The sequence below is a fragment of the Esox lucius genome, chromosome 14, assembly GCF_011004845.1.
Source record: "Esox lucius isolate fEsoLuc1 chromosome 14, fEsoLuc1.pri, whole genome shotgun sequence".
NCBI classification, from domain to species: Eukaryota; Metazoa; Chordata; class Actinopteri; order Esociformes; family Esocidae; genus Esox; species Esox lucius.
The window spans coordinates 3,362,678-3,382,277 of NC_047582.1; the positions used below are offsets into that span (position 1 = coordinate 3,362,678).

Consider the following 19,600-nt stretch of genomic DNA (forward strand, 5'->3'; position numbering starts at 1 on the left):
AGGTTGTTTAGAGCAATTAAGTGAGATGATTTGTCAATCATAACTAGAATGGACATATTTTGGCTTTGTACATAAAGTTTCAAATTAATTGTAATAATAATGATTATACAATCTAAACTTATTCTTTAAATCGTTACGGACATGACACAGCACTTAAGCATCGTGACTTCCTAAATATAGTCTTTATAAATTTAAAGGGAAATGCAGTTATAACAAAGTGAGTGTATTTATATCTCAGTTATGCCCCCATCTTTCTGCAAAATCCTTACTATCAACATAAAGTATAAAGAGTCTTTGATCCCTCTTTTTAAAGCATGAAATAGGCTTGTATAAAAAAAGCTATTTTAGTATCTGTGCACACCTTATCTGAGGTGAATAAACAGAAATTTCCTTAAAATTTACATGACAGCACATCAATACAATAAAATACAGATCCAAATGGACAACTTGATTTTTTTATGATAACTTTAATTTTTCACAGCAAGGTTGACATTTGCGTAGAATTGCCCTATAACAAACATGGATTGTCATATTCTGATAACAATAACAAACACAACTCAAGGAAAAAAAGACGACAGACAAACAAACGTTTACATTCTCTCATCTCTCCCAATTTCGTTATGTCAAATTTACCATAATATCTATCCCAGGTTTGGGAGTGATAGAAGTCCCAGACCCGTCCTCAAATGCACAACTTGCCAAGCCATTCTGCTTTATATCAAATTGCTTGGTTAACCAGATTTTCTTTTTTAAACACATGCAGGAGGAAAACGCATTCCCCAGCCAACAACATTGATTGACTGTGCATGTGCCCACCCAACCTACCACATGGATTCGCAAGTGCATGACTAGACACAGCCCTTCCAACCCAGGCAGTGCTGAGACAATGTTTTCAACCACATCTGCTGAATGTGAACATCTGGCCACAATGACAAAGTTTGAAAACATGGAACGGCTTCTGGTCCCTGAGGAGGGGGTTGAGAACCCCAGATTTTGATCTTACATTAAATATTTTGTTTTTACATTACGATTGACAAAAATTTAGATCCTGGAGTATTACTTACTGTGGTCAATGTAGAAGGTCCTGCCGTCTGCATGCACTCGTTCCTCCCATCCGGGCTAAAGAGGAGAGCAGAGGGCACGGTGAGACAACTGATTCTGAAAGACCGTAAGTCACAGCAGGGTGACAGTGAAACCCGGGTCTATCCATTCCGCCAAATGATGCGTTTTAGTCGCAAAACGTTTTGCCAAATGGCGTTTCTAATGAACTATTCAAGAAGGTCCCTCCCCTGTTGGTGATCTGTCCATCGAAACGCTTTGCGACGTCAGCGAAATGAACGCACCCCTGGGATCAAGCAAAAATCTGTCCGAACCAGTAGACACCACAGACACAGTGACCATCCAAAATCAGTACAGTTCACCACTCTCAATACAGCGAAGATGTGAGGCACAAAACACAGACTAAGGACTGTGGGATCGCAAGAGAGAGATGAGTCTGCTAGCCTCGGGTTGACCCTGTCCCAGAGACTGATGTTTATGAGCGGGAACACTATGGACCCATTTGGTGGACAAATTAGGGAGTTACCACAGAGTCCTTTCCACATCATGCATCCACCCCCCACATCAAAATCTCTTTCCAGCCCATGTCCCATCCATCCCCCTCAACCCTGCACAACCCGACTGCCCTCAAATTCAGTGGTCTGGGGGACTCTGGTGAAGAATGAGGAGGGGATGACAGAGGGGCAGGCATAGAGACGGGTGTGGGGTGAGATGACAACGTCCTCTAGCCATGCCAGGAGAGGTAGAGAGAGAGACAGAGAGAGACAGAGTGTGTGTGAAAGCGTGAGGGGGAGACGGAAAGGTTCTGAGAGTGACAGTGTGAGCGAGGGAGAGAGATAAAGTGGGATAAGGAGTGAGAGATATCGAGAGAAGGGGGAGAGGGGGGCAGGCAGGCACAGTAAGACAAGGCAGGCAGAGGGAGGCTGCGCTGTACGGTAGCATTCAGCACCAACCTCCTCTGGGCGGTTCTGTAGGGTCTGCCAGTTAAGACGGGCGTGGCAGGGCATAGCACGTAAGATGCCGCACGCCACCCCCCCCCACACCATGAAGAGAACAGAGAGAAAACAAAAACACCACTAGGGCCAGGAAGTCTATTTTCATTTTGAAGATCAAAAGGTACAGCGACACACTGTGAAGTGGGAGGTGGGGGTGCTCAAATTTGGAGTCTGTGAAATCACCTTCCGGTTACGATTAAATGCACAGAAACATAATGAACAGAATAGAGTAATGGACAGCTCAAATAGGGGCTTCCGTTCTATCCATTCCATTTTTAGGCACTCTTTACCCGGATAAGTAAAAAACTGGGCCTGGGAGTGTCTTCTTGGTAGAAGTCCTGGGTCTATTTAAGCAATACTCTCATTTCACACTGCGCCTGACCATCCTACATCACTCCCAAAGCTCACTCCAAAATAAGGTAGGTTAAAGTCCTACTATAACAACATCAAATTAACAAGGAAATATAGCAGCATGGAAAAATCTTCCAGTGGAAATGTATTCAAAGCATTTGAGTACTGATGATTTTGCAACACTTGTTGAGGGTAATATACAGCTCCGGAAAAAATTAAGAGACCACTGCACCTCTTTCCAAAAAAGTTGAAAGGGAAGGTTTTGAGTGAGGAACAGAAGGGTTATAATTAAAAGACCACTGCAAATTTAACGCTTCTGTTCCTCACTCAAAACCTTCCCTTTCAACTTTTTTGGAACGGAAAGAAAAAGGTGCAGTGGTCTCTTAATTTTTTCTGGAGATGTATGATTGGTTAATACAGAAACACATTTGCATTCAAGATATTGTATAGGAAATGTGAGCTGGAGAGTGCTTGGTCAGCAGATAGGATGCGTATCAATAGCTCATCAAGGGGTTCTGAATGATTTATAAAATGTACTTACAGGAAGAGGCCCCAGATCACCAGGGTCCATAGATGACTTGGTTCTCAAGTGAACTGGGTACTTCAACCTTGGGTCCTCCTAATGGATGAAGGAAGAGAAAGCGAAATGGATGGAGAGAGAGATGCAAATTACAGTTTGAAAGAAACTAAAATGTAATACCATCTTCCCATTATACTTGAATTTATCGATTTCCTCAAGAGGTCCCACTATGCTGAGTGCAGATGAAAAATTCAATTAAGCAGTTATTTTTTTATATACTACTTTTGAGCACCAGAGGCCAGCATTGAACCCTCTAATATGAATATTCTTTGTAGATATTCTTCTTTGTAGATTCAAAGTGGTTTTCTTTGAGCCCTGACATTTGGTTTTGAAAAACTAGTCAGAGCAGTTCCACTAGACAAAGTGACCATACCGTATCCCCTAGATTAATTGACAATTATGCAGCAATCGATTTTAATTCATTAAGGGGTTTGGATGGAGAAAATATTGTATAGGTCATTTGGCAAAGGGCAAAACCATATACCCAATTTATTACATTGATTAACATTATTGTACCAGACATGCCAGGTTTAGCTGTAGTCCCTAGTCTACATGATTAGACATGTTTCAATACAATAGGTCATGGAAACATGAAAAACTTTAAAGTTCCCCACCCTTTCCCCATGGCCCAAACACATCGATTTGTTGTGATCTGAAGGGTCAAAATAGGCAGAAGCAGTGTAGCTGAGGAGCACTGGCGTAACGTGGTGAAGCCGGGCCGGGGTGCAAGCTGTCCTTACACTCCCCAATCCCAGACCAGAAATTGCGATGCAGTATATACGCATGTGAACCGATCCGTGCTTAGAATAACCTCACCACGAACGCCTGACTAAGATAGCCACAAGGAACAACAAAACAAATGAAAATAACATGTTTCATATAATATATAAATAACAATATAAAATGTTAATGCCAAAAAATATTTAGATGCCAAGCACAGGCCCCCCTAGCTACGCCAGCGCTAAGGAGTGTCCAACAAATTCATTTTAGTTTGAATCTTTTAATTTTATTTTGGATTTGAAAATAGCTACATTAATATTGTTTTATGACTGAGTTACTATATTGTATTATGACTGAGTTACTATGGGAAATCAGCTTTTCCAACATAGCTAACAATGCAGGAGTTTCTGTGTGTTTCGATGGAAAGCTAGCAGAAATTCATTATTGCTTCAGTAAGAAAATTCCTCCAAGAGGACTCCTGCAGCAGCAGTAGCTGCGGCAGTTACAGCATTAGCAGTAGTACTAATATTATTAATAATTATATTATTAATAACAATCGTAGTGGTAGCATTAAAAAATTATAATAAGAATAATACTATCATCTCACCCATGTGGTAAGCCTGCTGTTGTGGTCTATGAAAAAGGGCCGTCCATTGGGTGCTATCCTCATCTCCCAACCTGGGGGCAGGAAGCTCTGCTGGGGCTTGTGTCCTGACTTCGGGGAGCTGTAAGGGGAGGGCTGGGGAGTCTGAGGGTTGGAGAGGGTGTCCTTCACAGCTCGACACACAGCTAAGTTGTTGGCAGCCCCCTGGAGAACGACAGACATTGATGGAAAGGATTGTAGGTATGGGCTTGAATTTGATGTTGATTATTTTTGATTATTTTTTTCACTTAACAGAGGAAGTGGAAAAGATGGAGGAGTGTGTGTGTCGAAACAGTGGAAGACCAAATTCAAACCCATGCGACAACAGTACCTTTTCACTGAAAGCAGCTTAGATCGCTTGGCCAATCTAGACCACCCTAATTTCAGAAATGACAACAGTTTCATCAACTAAGTTGAACTTTGTGTAGGCCAATTTTTAAATGACACTTTAAAACAATCTTTCTGTACTTTGATATCCTGAGATTAAATGATACGAGATTATCTTCGTTTTTGACTTATCACCCACAAAGAAAATGTAATTACCACTATGACAAGTTGATTTCACCTCAACTTAGCATTTTCCTGTTGGAAGTAAAATACTTCCCGCCTCGTTCTGTTTCGGTCTATCATTTAATTAACTCCCATCCCAGGTTTGCTCCCCTGACTCTGAAGGATCGGCATCAGTATAAGGCTGAACTATTTTTATTCTGTATGTGGATTGTATTACCGCGCTAACTGGTAAAACAGCCAACAACCTACATGGTAAATAAGCTGATGCAATACCATCACATCAGATTTTATGTACATCTATTCGCATCTTCAGCCGTGGGCCTTACTGCTGTCATAAACAACATTGAGCACAAATATTGAGTTGAAAGATGAATCAACTACTCAGTCTTATTCTTTCTTATGGCTTAGGGTCTTAATATGTCATTAATTAGAAAACTAGAAAAAGCTAGTATTATCTGACTACCTATAAACTAAAATGTCTCAATATCAAGTAGGTTGTGTAGAAAACACAAAAATAGTTAACTCATTCAGAACAAACGCAGCCTCACAGAAGACCAGGCTTGACAGAGATTGGACACACAGCTCCCTACCACATGTGACACACCCACGTACACGCGCATACCAACTCAACCACCTACAGTGGTCAACCTGATACAGCAGACAGCTGCTAACTCCATTACGGTGATGCAACATTTCAACATCACTCAGCCCCACATCACGTAATACGCCTTTTAGTTGACCCAAAAAAACCCAGGTCCAAAACCCTTCCTCAAAACACTGTGCCTTTGCCATGTCTTACCAGCTGATGGTGACTAAGAAAAACATTTCTTGCTGAAATAAAATACACAAAATTCCCAGCGACATCCCTCTCAGAGCTTTGATCAAAACCCCCATTGGTCACTTCTTTACAGAAGACTGTAGAAATGTATTTCAAAACAATTCTGCCAGCTTCATATGTACAGAAAAACAGGATGCCATTATTCGGCTTAAACATATTACAGTGAAATAACAGTGTGTGCTGTGATCCACATTTCCATTCCCTAACTGCCTAATGTGCCGTGTTGTTCAAAGGCCACTGTGGAGTGGAACCAGAAGGGGCACAAGTCTCTGTTGCAAAAACATATTAAATCCTTGCAACGCTAGCGCCTGCCAACACGGTCTTGAAGGAAAATGACATTTTGCAATCTATCAAAACAAATGTGATCGTAGACCAGCGACGGTCACTCTATCCGCTACAGCGGAAAACCTTGTTGCTACAAATGTGAAAACCACAGAGCTATACAGCCTGTTAAGACATACTGCACTCAACCATGGACCATGTAACAACCGTGCTATGCTGTTTATCAAATCACTTCAGACCTGTCTGCTCCACCATATATTTCCTTCTGCCGGAGACCTGATGAACTTTGACCAGTTATGTCATATGACCAATAAGACATGTTTTCAGGTGTGCGGAACTGTCACAAATCTAGACCAGTCATTCCACCAGTCACGGGGGGAAGTGCTTGTTAATTTCATTACATATCTTAGTAGAATAGTCAAACTAACCTTTACATTACTTAGCAATCCAAGTCCAAATAAAACCTGTAATCCATTATTTAATTCTAAGTCTGACATTGAAGCGCATTTCTACGAAGGTTGGGACTGCAAACAATCAATGCTTTGAAAATGGTTCCAGTTGAAATGCTCACTGCAGTCATATGTTCAAGCACTGAAACGCAGAATCAGGATAAACAGCCCATTCTGTAGGGCTAATTGCTAGGACATCTGTGGCAAACTCATTCACACTTAATTCTTGACGTAACATTACACTGCAGGTTGTGGAGACCGACAGATGGGGAGTGAATGATGTAAAAAGCAATAGTCGGAGAAAGAGATCACAAGAATAGCGGCAGGAAGCAAGCAGGCTAAGTGGACCTGAAAGAGAGGGGGCGGGATCAAATCTGAAGAAAATTAGCAGTTTAGATGAAAAAAGGAAGGACATGTGGAGATGGAGGACAGGTCTGGCCTAGTGATTTGAAAAAGTGAGGGAGGGAGAGAGATAAAAAGAACAGAGATATGTAAATGTAGAGACATGGAAAAGCAGGGCATACGGAGTGGAAAAAAAGATTGAGGAAGGACTCAAAGATGGGTAGGATTTCAGGGCGGGGAGTTCTCACCTCTAAGGGGGTGGACAGGGTAACAGTTGGGGAGCTTAGGCTACGGGCGCGACGTATTTGGGGTTCAGTCAGGTGGCTGTTGATGGTTGTGGAGGAGGTGGAGGGGGAAGTGGCCACGGCCCCAGAGGTGCTTGGCCCGTCTTCGGTGTGCTGTCAGGGAAAGAGACTCTCCAGTTAACATGGGTAGGTGGAGGAAGGCGGCTTTGTGTGAAGGGGGTCATTCAGTACATTGTCAGAGGCGGCATAGTTTAAATAGAGTTTATAAGGATTAAGGGAAGAGTTCAGGCTCCAATCAGGATTCCAGTATTTCTGTGGAATAGGTTTGGGAGTGCAAGACAACAACAAAGTCTATGGAGAGAATAGACAGTAAAAATGTCAGGGAAGAGTTTAGGACTACAGAGTTTAGCACCATCAAGCAGGAACAAGACAACTGGTTGTTTGTAGATAGAATGCACTTTAAAGTGTCACTTACTTGAGATGCATGCATGAAAATGTATGTTTTACAGTGATCTTCCTTCATCAAGATATAAAGGGGAAGTTTACCTGTATTTATGTGTGGCATAATTTTCCATTTCGCAGGTTTTGCTACTTACAAAGCATGTAGAGGTCTGTAATTTTTTATCATAGGTACACTTCAACTGTGAGAGACATAATCTAAAACAAAAATCCAGAAAATCACATTGTATGATTTTTAAATAATTATGTTGCATGACATAAGTATTTGATCACCTACCAAACAGTAAGAATTCCGGCTCTCACAAACCTGTTACTTTTTCTTTAAGAAGCCCTCCTGTTCTCCACTCATTACTTGTATTAAATGCACCTGTTTGAAATCGTTACCTGTATAAAAGACACCTGTCCACACACTCAATCAAACAGACTCCAACCTCTTCACAATGGCCAAGACCAGAGAGCTGTATAAGGACATCAGGGATAAAATTGTAGACCTGCACAAGGCTGGGATATGCTACAGGACAATAGGCAAGCAGCTTGGTGAGAAAGCAACAACTGTTGGCGCAATTATTAGAAAATGGAAGATGTTCAAGATGACGGTCAATCTCCCTCGGTCTGGGGCTCCATGCAAGATCTCACCTCGTGGAGCATCAATGATCATGAGGAAGGTGAGGGATCAGCCCAGAACTACACGGCAGGACCTGGTCAATGACCTGAAGAGAGCTGGGACCACAGTCTCAAAGAAAACCATTAGTAACACACTACGCCGTCAGGAAGGTGAGGGATAGGGGACAGAACGACTGCACCATATTGAGGGGAGGATGGATGGGGCCATGTATCGCGAGATCTTGGCCAACAACCTCCTTCCCTCAGTAAGAGCATTGAAGATGGGTCGTGGCTGGGTCTTCCAGCATGACAACAACTCGAAACACACAGCCAGGGCAACTAAGGAGTGGCTCCATAAGAAGCTTCTCAAGGACCTGGAGTGGCCTAGCTAGTCTCCAGACCTGAACCCAATAGAAAATCTTTGGAGGGAGCTGAAAATCCGTATTGCCCGGCGACAGCCCCGAAACCTGAAGGATCTGAAGGTCTGTATGGAGGCGTGGGCCAAAATCCCTGCTGCAGTGTGTGCAAACCTGGTCAAGAACTACATGATCTCTGTAATTGCAAACAAAGTTTTCTGTACCAAATATTAAGTTCTGCTTTTCTGATGTATCAAATACTTATGTCATGCAATAAAATGCAAATTAATTACTTAAAAGTCATACAATGTGATTTTCTGGATTTTTGTTTTAGATTCCGTCACTCACAGTTGAAGAGTACCTATGATAAAAATTACAGACTTATAACATGCTTTGTAAGTGGGAAAACCTGCAAAATCGGCAGTGTATCAAATACTTGTTCTCCCCACTGTGTGTGTGTGTGTATGTTTATATAAATAAAAATAAACACACACACAGCTCTGAAAAAAATTAAGAGAACACTCAATTTTTCTTAAATCAGCATCTCTACATGTATGGCAGCCATTCCATTCCAGTGCCTGTTAAATTCCAATACAGGCACACCTCATTTTACTTAACGAGGTAATGAAAAGTATAAAAACCACTGCTGTGATCATCACTATCCTTTTTCAATAGGACCAGCTGGTTGGCTAATACAGTATAAGTAGTACCTCAAAAGGTAATTTGAATAAAAAAAAACTACTATTCAGCATGACAAAATAGTTGAAAAGAAAAGCTTTCCGTGAGGAAAAGAAGGGTTAAATTCTAGCTTTACTGGCAGAGGGATACAGTGAGCATCAGGTTGCTTCCATCCTAAAAATGTCAAAGACAGCAGTTCATAAGAACAAGGTCAAGCAACAGACATTGGGGACAACAAAACTACAGACTGGCAGAGAGCGAAAACGACTGTCCACTGACCGAGATGACCGTCAAATCATTCCAATGTCACTAAACAACCATAGGATGACATCAAGTGACCTACAAAAAGAAGGGCAAACAGCAGCTGGGATGAAGTGCACAGCGAGGACAGTTCGAAACAGGCTCCTAGGGACAGGGCTGAAGTCGTGGAAAGCTAGAAAAACCCCTTCATCAATGAGAATCAAAGAAGAGCCAGGCTGAAGTTTGCAAAAGACCATAAGGATTGGATCGTAGAGGAATGGAGTAAGGTCATCTTCTCTGACAAATTTTCAGCTTTGCCCAACACCTAGTCGTCTAATGGTTAGACGGAGACCTGGAGAGGCCTACAAGCCAGTGTCTCGCACCCACTGTGAAATTTGGTGGAGGATCAGTGATGATCTGGGGATGCTTCAGCAAGGCTGGAATTGAGCAGATTTGTCTTTGTGAAGGACACATGAATCAAGCCAAGTACAAGATTATCCTGGAAGAACACCTGCATTCTTCTACTTTGACAGTGTTCCCCAACTCTGAGAATTGTTTTTTCCAGCAGGACAATCCTCCATGCCACACAGCCAGGTCAATCAAGGTGTGGATGGAGGACCACCAGATCAACACCCTGTCATTGCCAGCCCAGTCTCCAGACCTGAACCTCATTGAAAACCTCTTGAATTTGATTAAGAGGAAGATGGATGGTCACAAGCCATCAAACAAAGCCGAGCTACTTGAATTTATGTGCCAGGAGTGGCATAAAGTCACCCAACATCAATGTGACAGACTGGTGGAGAGCATGCCAAGATGCATGAAAGCTGTGATTAAAAATCATGGTTTTTCCACCAAATATTGATTTCTGAACTCTTCTTAAGTAAAAACATTACTATTTTGTTGTTGAGAAATTAATACAGATTTGTTGTCTTTGCATTATTTGAGGTCTGAAAACAATGGAAATGCTTTTGGTTATTTGGACCAGTTGTTATTATCTACAAATAAATACTCTAAATGACAATATTTTTAATTGGAATTTGGGGGTAATGTTGTCAGTAGTTTAGTGTTCATTTTACTCAAACACATACCTATGAATAGTAAAACCAGAGAAACTGATATTTTGCAGCGGTCTCAATATTTTTCAGAGCTGTACATACAGTTGTGCTCAAAAGTTTGCATACCCTTGGAAAATTGGTAATATACAGCTCTGAAAAAAATTAAGAGACCACTGCACCTCATTCTATCCTTTCCAAACAAGAAATCAGGCAAGCCAAGTTCAGTTGGCCCGCAATAAAATGCGTTAATCATGGCTGCGCTCTCGAGAATCCAACCCGGGTCGCCCACGTGAAAGGCTGTGTCGTTAACCACTACGCCACAGAGCTGTACATTTACTTGGTGTCAGTACAGCCTCTTGACAGTATATATAATTCTGTCACGCATTACGCATTATTTTGTTAGACACCAATTAGGCATTGTGTTAAACTGAGAAACGTTTCTTATTAGCCAGCAACATGTTTATCTATCCTGAACATATCCTAATATCCACCAGAACGTTTTTACTTTAGGCTTCCTATTACGTAGCTACATAGGGTTTTAGGCAACAACGTTTTTGTCTGTCCTGAACAGGCATAATGTGTTTTGACTGTTACGGGAGACGAACGCTGGACCTGTTGTCCGGAAGCCCGCGTCTCTAACCACAGTGCTATTTAACAAGGGGTAGTCAGTCAGTAAGTCACTCATTCAGTTGCTCTTCTAGGCCAGCTCTGAATAAATGGTTTGTCAAAAAGTTGAAAAGGAAAGTTTTGAGTGAGAAACAGAAGCGTTCAATATGCAGTGGTCTCTTAATTTTAACCCTTCTGTTCCTCCCTCAAAACCATCCTTTTCGACTTTTTTTTTGGAAATGAAAGAAAAAGGTGCAGTGGTCTCAATTTTTTACAGAGCTGTATGTACCATTTGTGAAGAAAACATGAGTGAGCATGCAAAACATGTCTTTCATTTCTTATGGGATGCACATTCAACTGTAGGTTATAACAGAATTGCACAATCATAAAACAAAACATGGCAACAAAGAAAACATTTAACTGACCCCTGTTCAAAAGTCTGCATACCCTTAGTTCTTAATAGTGTGTAATGCCCCCTTTAGCATCAGTGACAGCGTGCACACTTTTGTAATAGTTGTCTATGAGGCCCTGAATTCTTGCAGGTGGTATAGCTGCTCATTCGGTTTGGCAAAATCCCTCCAGGTCATGCAAAGTCTTTTGCATGAACCGCATGTTTGAGATCTCCCCAGAGTGGCTAAATGTTATTAAGGTCAGAAGACTGTGATGGCCACTCCAGAACCTTCACCTTTTTCTGCTGTAACCACTGGGGGTCAACTTGACCTTGTGTTTAGGGTCATTGTTGTGCTGGTAAGTCCAAGACTGTTCCATGCACGGCTTTCGTGCAGAAGAATGCAAATTGTCTCCCAGTATAGCTGCATTCATCAGATGGGCGACCATCAATTTTCCCTGTGTCTTTAGAGCTCACACACCCCCAAAACATCAGTGAGCCACCACATGCTTCACAGTGGTGATGTTATTGTGTTCACTACAGGTTTGACCCCACTCCAAACATAGCGCTTATGGTTTTGACCATAAAGCTTTATTTTGGTCTCATCACTCCAAATTACAGTGTGCCAGAAGCAGAGGCGTTTCAAGGTGATGTTGGGCATATTGTAACCGGGCATTTTTGTGGCATAGGCGTAGTAAAGCCTTTTTTCTGGCAACTCGACCATGCAGCTCATTTTTGTTCAAGTATCGTTGTATTATGCTCCTTGAACAACACCGTCTTTTTCCAGAGCAGCCTGAATTTCTCCAGAGGTTACCTGTGGGTTTTTCTTTGTATCCCGAACAATTCTTCTGGCAGTTTTGGCTGAAATCTTTCTTGGTCTTCCTGACCTTGGTATCAAGAGACCGAATTTACCACTTTTTAATAACAGAGTGAAAAGTACTGAATGGCATTTGCATTGGATATACACTCACCTAAAGGATTATTAGGAACACCTGTTCAATTTCTTATTAATGCAATTATCTAATCAACCAATCACATGGCAGTTGCTTCAATGCATTTAGGGGTGTGGTCCTAGTCAAGACAATCTCCTGAACTCCAAACTGAATGTCAGAATGGGAAAGAAAGGTGATTTAAGCAATTTTGAGCGTGGCATGGTTGTTGGTGCCAGACGGGCCGGTCTGAGTATTTCACAATCTGCTCAGTTACTGGGATTTTCACACACAACCATTTCTAGGGTTTACAAAGAATGGTGTGAAAAGGGAAAAACATCCAGTATGCGGCAGTCCTGTGGGCAAAAATGCCTTGTTGATGCTAGAGGTCAGAGGAGAATGGGCCGACTGATTCAAGCTGATAGAAGATCAACTTTGACTGAAATAACCACTCGTTACAACCGAGGTATGCAGCAAAGCATTTGTGAAGCCACAACACGCACAACCTTGAAGCGGATGGGCTACAACAGCAGAAGACCCCATCGGGTACCACTCATCTCCACTACAAATAGGAAAAAGAGGCTACAATTTGCACAAGCTCCCCAAAATTGGACAGTTGAAGACTGGAAGAATGTTGCCTGGTCTAATGAGTCTCGATTTCTGTTGAGACATTCAGATGGTAGAGTCAGAATTTGGCTTAAACAGAATGAGAACATGGATCCATCATGCCTTGTTACCACTGTGCAGGCTGCTGGCCTTGTTACCACTGTGCAGGCTGCTGGTGGTGGTGTAATGGTGTGGGGGATGTTTTATTGGCACACTTTAGGCCCCTTAGTGCCAATTGGGCATCGTTTAAGTGCCACGGCCTACCTGAGCATTGTTTCTGACCATGTCCATCCCTTTATGACCACCATGTACCCATCCTCTGATGGCTACTTCCAGCAGGATAATGCACCAAGTCACAAAGCTCGAATCCTTTCAAATTGGTTTCTTGAACATGACAATGAGTTCACTGTACTGAAATGGCCCCCACAGTCATCAGATCTCAACCCAATAGAGCATCTTTGGGATGTGGTGGAACGGGAACTTCGTGCCCTGGATGTGCATCCCACAAATCTCCATCAACTGCAAGATGCCATCCTATCAATATGGGCCAACATTTCTAAAGAATGCTTTCAGCACCTTGTTGAATCAATGCCACGTAGAATTAAGGCAGTTCTGAAGGTAAAAGGGGGTCAAACAGTATTAGTATGGTGTTCCTAATAATCCTTTAGGTGACTGTATTTTTATATCCTTTTCCATCTTTATAAAGTTCCATTACCTTGTTACGCAGGTCTTTTGACATTTCTTTTCTGCTCCCCATGGCTCAGTATGTAGCCTGCTCAGAGCATCCACGTGAGGGCTAACAAACTCATTGACTATTTTTACACAGACACTAATCACAATTTAAAAAGCCACATGTGTGGGAAATTCACCTTTAATTGCCATTTTCTGTAAGGCCAAACATTCAAGGGTATGTAAACATTTGATCAGGGCAATTTGGGTAATTTTTGTTATTATGATTTAAAATGGAGCCAAACAACTGTGATAATTAATGGCTTCATATGATCACTATCCTTAAATAATAGTTTTTACATGATCAGTCATATTTTCAAAATCAATGCCAGAATTTTACAATTTATGCCAGGGTATGCAAACTTATGAGCACAACTTTATGGTTTGTGTGTATGTATGTGTGTATGTATATACGTCATTACACAGTAAGAAAAGGATTGCAGAAAATAAATTAAGTAGGGAAAAACACTATGAAGAAAGTTGAAGAATTACCCAAGAACCACACGTAATTACAAGAAGACAGACAAAGGAGAGAAAAAAGTGCCCAGTCATGGAATGGACCATGCAGAGATGCTCTCTCAGAAGGAAGATGGCCAGTGAAGGATGCAGGACCGGAATGAGACGCAGACAAAAAAAGGGAGGGAGAGAACTGCGTGCCCAGTGGAGGAATGAGTCCAAAGGACTCCCAGCATGAAGAGGTGCTCCAGTACCTGTAGAATAGGCTTGGTCCAGGTGGTGCAACGATTGTTATGGTTGACGTAATATGTGCGTCCCTTCGTGTCCTTCCGCTCTTCCCATCCCGGAGGCAGGCCAGGCGTGGTCAGGGCATAGGCTGCGGACAGAGACTAAGCATAGAGACGCAAAATGCCCCGTTAGTCATTCCCGGGGCAACATGGCCACGCAGAAGAAAATATCAGAATCAATTGTGTGAACTTCCAATTATTATTTAAACACATTGATAAGCAATGTGGAAACAGTGGGTGTTGTTTAACAGTAAGTTGGTATTTGTAGTCCAAATTTAGAACTACAGTACTAACAGCCAGGTGCTATTGTAAATGCTGCAGTTTCTTAGAAACTCACAGGAGTGGGCCAGCAGAAGCAGGACAGCTTTAGAAAAAACAAACACACAATGACAAAACCACACAGGACAGTGTTCAGACCTTTTTTCACATACAAGTACAAGCTGATCATTAGAGGGGACACTGTAAACTGAATCAGAGGTGATAATGTGGAATGATCCAGAGCAGTACAACCACTTCACAAGAGTGCAAACACCCCCAAACACACTTACACGCACATGTATAAATACAAACACACAGCCACTGAACCAGATGTTAAGAAAAATGGGCACTTCTTCATTTGCTTAGCGAGTAAAACGTTTTAAAATTGAGGGGTGAAACAACACAGAATACAGAAGCGGGAGCAGATGGGCAAAATCTAATTTGTTAACCGCACATGGGACCAAACACCAGCTTGATTCATCATGGGGTTTGTGGTAAGGAAACAAAACCACAAAAGAAGTGCTGAGAGGATATTCAGATGGCAGATAAGTGCACTGAGACTGAGATAATATTACCATTGGTTCCTCAACTCCTGTGACTGTTTGAGCTCTGTTTCTTCTGGTCTGGGAGCTCTGCTGGTAGAATAAAGCTTTCTTTAGATGAACAAAAAAAAAAATTGTGTGCGTGGGGGTGGGGGGTTGTGAGGTTCAGGTTTGGAGGTGGGAAAATACTTGTTCGGGACCAACATGTGAGGGATAATGGGGTGATGCCTGTGTGAACATTGGGGACTTGGGGAGGTGTACAGTGAGAAAGGTGGTGTCCAAAGCTGTAGACTAGATGTAAGTGAACAGTGTTTTGAGAGGAACATGGAATCAGATTACAATAGATAATTTAGAAATCAGATCAAAGACGGATTATCAGTTTGATTCGATTATGCACTGTAAAACCTAATAAGTTCAGAATACTCAAAACTTTTGTGGAAACTGATTACATCAAAATATTTAAGTCAACTAACTTAATTTTTTGTTAAGTAGGTAATTACTTAAAAATTACAATTTATTGGAACTTAATAGTTAAGTTAGATATACTGTACATAAAAATATAGAAGAAAATTATTTCCCAGTATGCATTGCCTTTTAAATGAACTCTAGAGTTACCACCCATTACTGTATTTGTTAATGCCTGAGACATGGTTATTGAACACATTTATTCCTTTTTTCAATTCCTTGCCAACAGTTATTAAACTGTGAATACTTAATATATTCATAAATCCTCATTTTGAAGTCTTGTAAGCCCCCCACCACGAGTTCATTTCAGATGCTGTCAAAATATTCTGTGAAATGTCAGATTGAAATCCTAGCACAGTGGCTAGAAAGTCATGTTTAAAAAACATTCATTACATAAAATCAACACTTCCGCTAAGAGTTCTGGAAATCTTGGGAACTTCGGCAGAATTTTGCAAAGCTACCCACAAGGCATTGGCTTGCAAAGGAATACATAATTCCTATTAGAATCAAAAGGTCTAACACAAAGATGGATATTTTATGTAATTGTTACAATATTTTCAGTAGTGGGTGCAAAATATATTTTTGACTAAATTATTGGATTACTTTAGACAAACGTATGAGTTGTTTGTGTAGCTAAGACGAATTAATCAGTAATAAATGCAAAAAAGGATCATAAAACGTTTCCAAAATATCAACTTGAAGCAGAGCATGCTGGGAACATTTTCATTTTAAACTTATAAAAATGTTGTAAAAGTCAGTAAAACATAAATGTTTTAAGTTATTGGGAACATTTATCTAACTTTGTAGAAACATTTGAGTAAGAAATATGTTAGGGTTTACAGTGTGTGTTAAGACACAAATTGGCAAAAAGGCAAAACAGGTTTGATAAGAAGCTTCCACCAATTGTTGGGAAGCAGGCTTTGCAGCATAGGTACTGATTGTGATTATAGTTAATTGGTTGTTAACTGGAAGGAAGTCTGATCTCAGAGAGACACTCATACTCAATCTCATCGCTAAAAAGCACTAAGGCAACACAATTAAATCGGATGATGTCATTGTTAGAGGAGATTAAAACATTGCATATTTTTGTTGCCCGGATACAAAAGAAAACATACTGACACTTTGAATCAAATTCCACACATTTCTGCTGCTTGGATATGAGAATATATATATATTTTTTTACTAACTGCTCAACAACTAAAAAAGGGATGGGTATATTCTTTGAGAATCAGGTTTCTGCAGTGTACCACAAAAACAAAGTGAGGAAAATGAAGTGTTTAACAACACCACATTAACAACCGCCATGGCAAGGAGAACAAGTGTGACTGTGAGTAATTTAGCGGTGTTGTTCTCGGAAGCCCTCAATAAAGGTGCAGTCGGCACCAAAGAGCTCCGGGACAATGGGAATGAATCACATTCTTTGTCATAACCTCAACATTTCCAGTAGCCTGTATTTGATCCTAAAGACCCAGGTATTCAATGGATGTACTGTATGATTTTGCTGCCATAAAATCCTCCAGGCAAAACAGAAAGTAATACAGTAATAAGCCAAGAGTTGAGCCAGAAGTTCATCATCATGACTCATGTTTTCTGGCTTCCCTCCATCTGCGGTAACTTAAAGTTTTGCACAGTATTCACTTGAAGGACCGGCCAAAGGACAACAGCCGCCTGAGAATAATCTTTTTATAGACTATTATTCAAGCACTCCCAACAAAACACATATTAGTTGAAGCCTAAAAAATAAAAAAACATTCAACTTGAAAGGCCTAGTTGAAAACTAGGTTGAAAAAGATGTGCTGATCGAGGGCTAAAAGCTGCTCTGTTCAGGGTACTGAAGTCCTACAGTTTGAAAAACACTAGTATTGACACAGGGTTGAGTGATGTAAAATACACTTCAACACTTAATGTTTATATTTTTTACTTAGCCTTTGTTCATCCAGGAAGGACTGAGATTACAAATCTATTTTTCAGGAGTGTCCTGGCCAAGGTGGGCATCATAAACAAAAGCTAATTTAAAACCCACAACACAAACATAGGGAAATAGAAATACACCAAAAACACCATCCAGCGGCACAATTTTTTTTATACAGCAACAATTTAAAAAAATGCACAATTTTAAAAGCACAGATAAGTAGATCACCTCTTCCATTGTTCTCAATTTGTCTTTGAAAACACCCAGTGCCACAAGGTCCTGCATTTTTAGTTCAGATTATCAGATGTTCAGAAGACCATTCCATGCTGTAGGAGCAGCAACCCTAAAAGTGTTTCTGTCCATCTCTGTACAGACTTTGGGACTGACAGTAGATAGAGATCCTGTGATCGTAAGCAATAGCTTTCAGAACTAAAGGGAATACTTTTTTTTTTTTTTTTATAATTGCTATGTTCGGTCTGCATGCGTGTTAAATAAAACAATAATTCACACAGGAAAATGTGAATGAATCAAACAATTATGCACAACAGCAACATGTGGGGACTGAATCTTACAACTGACATCAGACCTGCTCAAATAGTATTGGCCAGTATAAATTTTTTTTATAAAATACTTCAACTAGATCAGTTTGCCTGGTCCAATGTAAACAATGGAATTTCCAAATATGGTTAAACCTCATCCCTCATGCAATCCGGCAGGCTGCACAAGGGACGAACCATTTGGAAGTACTTGACAAATTTCGAATACAATTTCAACTTGATCATAAACCAACATGTAATTCTTAGCGTCCATTTTACGGGAAATGTCAAACTACCCGCAAAGGTATCATGCCACTACCGCAGAGTAAAAATAAAATTAAAAAAATAACACCCACTCATTTGACTTCAATCATTTAGATCATAGGAGAGACAAAGGCTGACACCAACACCTGTACATTTCCCTTTGGTTTCCTGCTTTGTCAGGCTACTGTGACGCAGGTCAGGGATGTGTTTGATTAAGATAGACTAACTGACACTGAGCGCTCAACGCAGAGGTTCTGATGAAAACCCAAATTAATCACAGTAAGGCTTGAATCACTGCAATGAGGAGGAAGAGTAAAAAAAGGCTTGAAGGCTTGAAGCCGTGAAGAAAGCCTGTGGGAGGCAAATGGAGGGGGAAAAAGTGTGATAACGCACAGCAAGTGTGCGTCGTGTGAGGGCTTGAGGGAGGAAGGAAGGAAAAGACAGAGGAAGAGAAGACAGGAAGAAGAGAGGGGGGGCAGAAGGAAGATGGGAGAACTGGGAGTAAATCGTACCCCTGGAGGAGGAGGCTGGGCCTGGTCGCTGACCCCGTCTGTCATACTGGAAGAACGCAGTCGGGAGGACAGATGACTCTGCTAAGGAGAGAAAGGAGGAGGAAGAGATAGAGAGATAGTAAGGGAGACAGAAAGAAGGGGGTCGGGGTCCAACAGACACCAGGGAGTAAGTGAGAGAGCAAAGTGAAAATGGTGTCCTCATATTATGTTGACACTACATTCAGACTGTTCTTACCACAGCAGAGACATTGCTTGGGCCGGCCACCTCTCCGTTGATGTCAGGTGGGGGGCCGTGGGGGCTGGGGACGAAGGTTGGGGTGAGGGACAGCCGGAGGTTGACCTCCTCTGAGAACTCCTGGTGGGGTGGGAGTGCCGTCGTTTGGGGGATGGGTGTCGACATATAGGAAGAGGGACCTGGGAGCGGGTCACTTTGACTCTCTTCAGAAATTGGATCCCATGACTGTAGACAGAGAACACTGACCACTCAAAGGGGCTGTGATGTCTGGAAATCATCAGGCTAACGTGCTGGCCAACACTGGCAAAACTGGCAGCTATAGATAGCAGGCTAGGTAGAGTATTGGAATTTCCTGGCTTCAGATTGGAAAATTCCCTTGAAAACAGGGAATTTAATTATACAGTATTTCAGGGTGTTCAAAGGGACTTCCCTGAATCCAGACCACGCTGGGGTTCAGATATCAAGGGTAA

At 41.4% G+C, this 19,600-nt stretch overlaps 1 protein-coding gene across 18 annotated transcripts in view; it reads right to left on the reverse strand.

The window, feature by feature from the left end:
- nedd4l (NEDD4 like E3 ubiquitin protein ligase) overlaps positions 1-19,600 on the reverse strand; it is a 92,643-nt gene that overhangs the window by 16,751 nt on the left and 56,292 nt on the right. For 6 of the 18 annotated variants that reach the window (XM_034296813.1, XM_034296812.1, XM_034296811.1 and 3 more), the window contains 10 exons: positions 19,131-19,355; positions 18,896-18,976; positions 15,240-15,299; positions 14,744-14,770; positions 14,374-14,508; positions 7,018-7,167; positions 4,313-4,513; positions 2,947-3,024; positions 2,013-2,036; positions 1,065-1,119 (listed from right to left, as the gene is read on the reverse strand). In XM_034296813.1, the coding sequence (XP_034152704.1) occupies positions 1,065-1,119; positions 2,013-2,036; positions 2,947-3,024; positions 4,313-4,513; positions 7,018-7,167; positions 14,374-14,508; positions 14,744-14,770; positions 15,240-15,299; positions 18,896-18,976; positions 19,131-19,355 (1,036 nt within the window). The remainder of the gene's footprint in view (positions 1-1,064; positions 1,120-2,012; positions 2,037-2,946; positions 3,025-4,312; positions 4,514-7,017; positions 7,168-14,373; positions 14,509-14,743; positions 14,771-15,239; positions 15,300-18,895; positions 18,977-19,130; positions 19,356-19,600) is intronic. The other 12 variants (XM_034296814.1, XM_020053359.3, XM_034296815.1 and 9 more) reach the window with 10 other exon arrangements.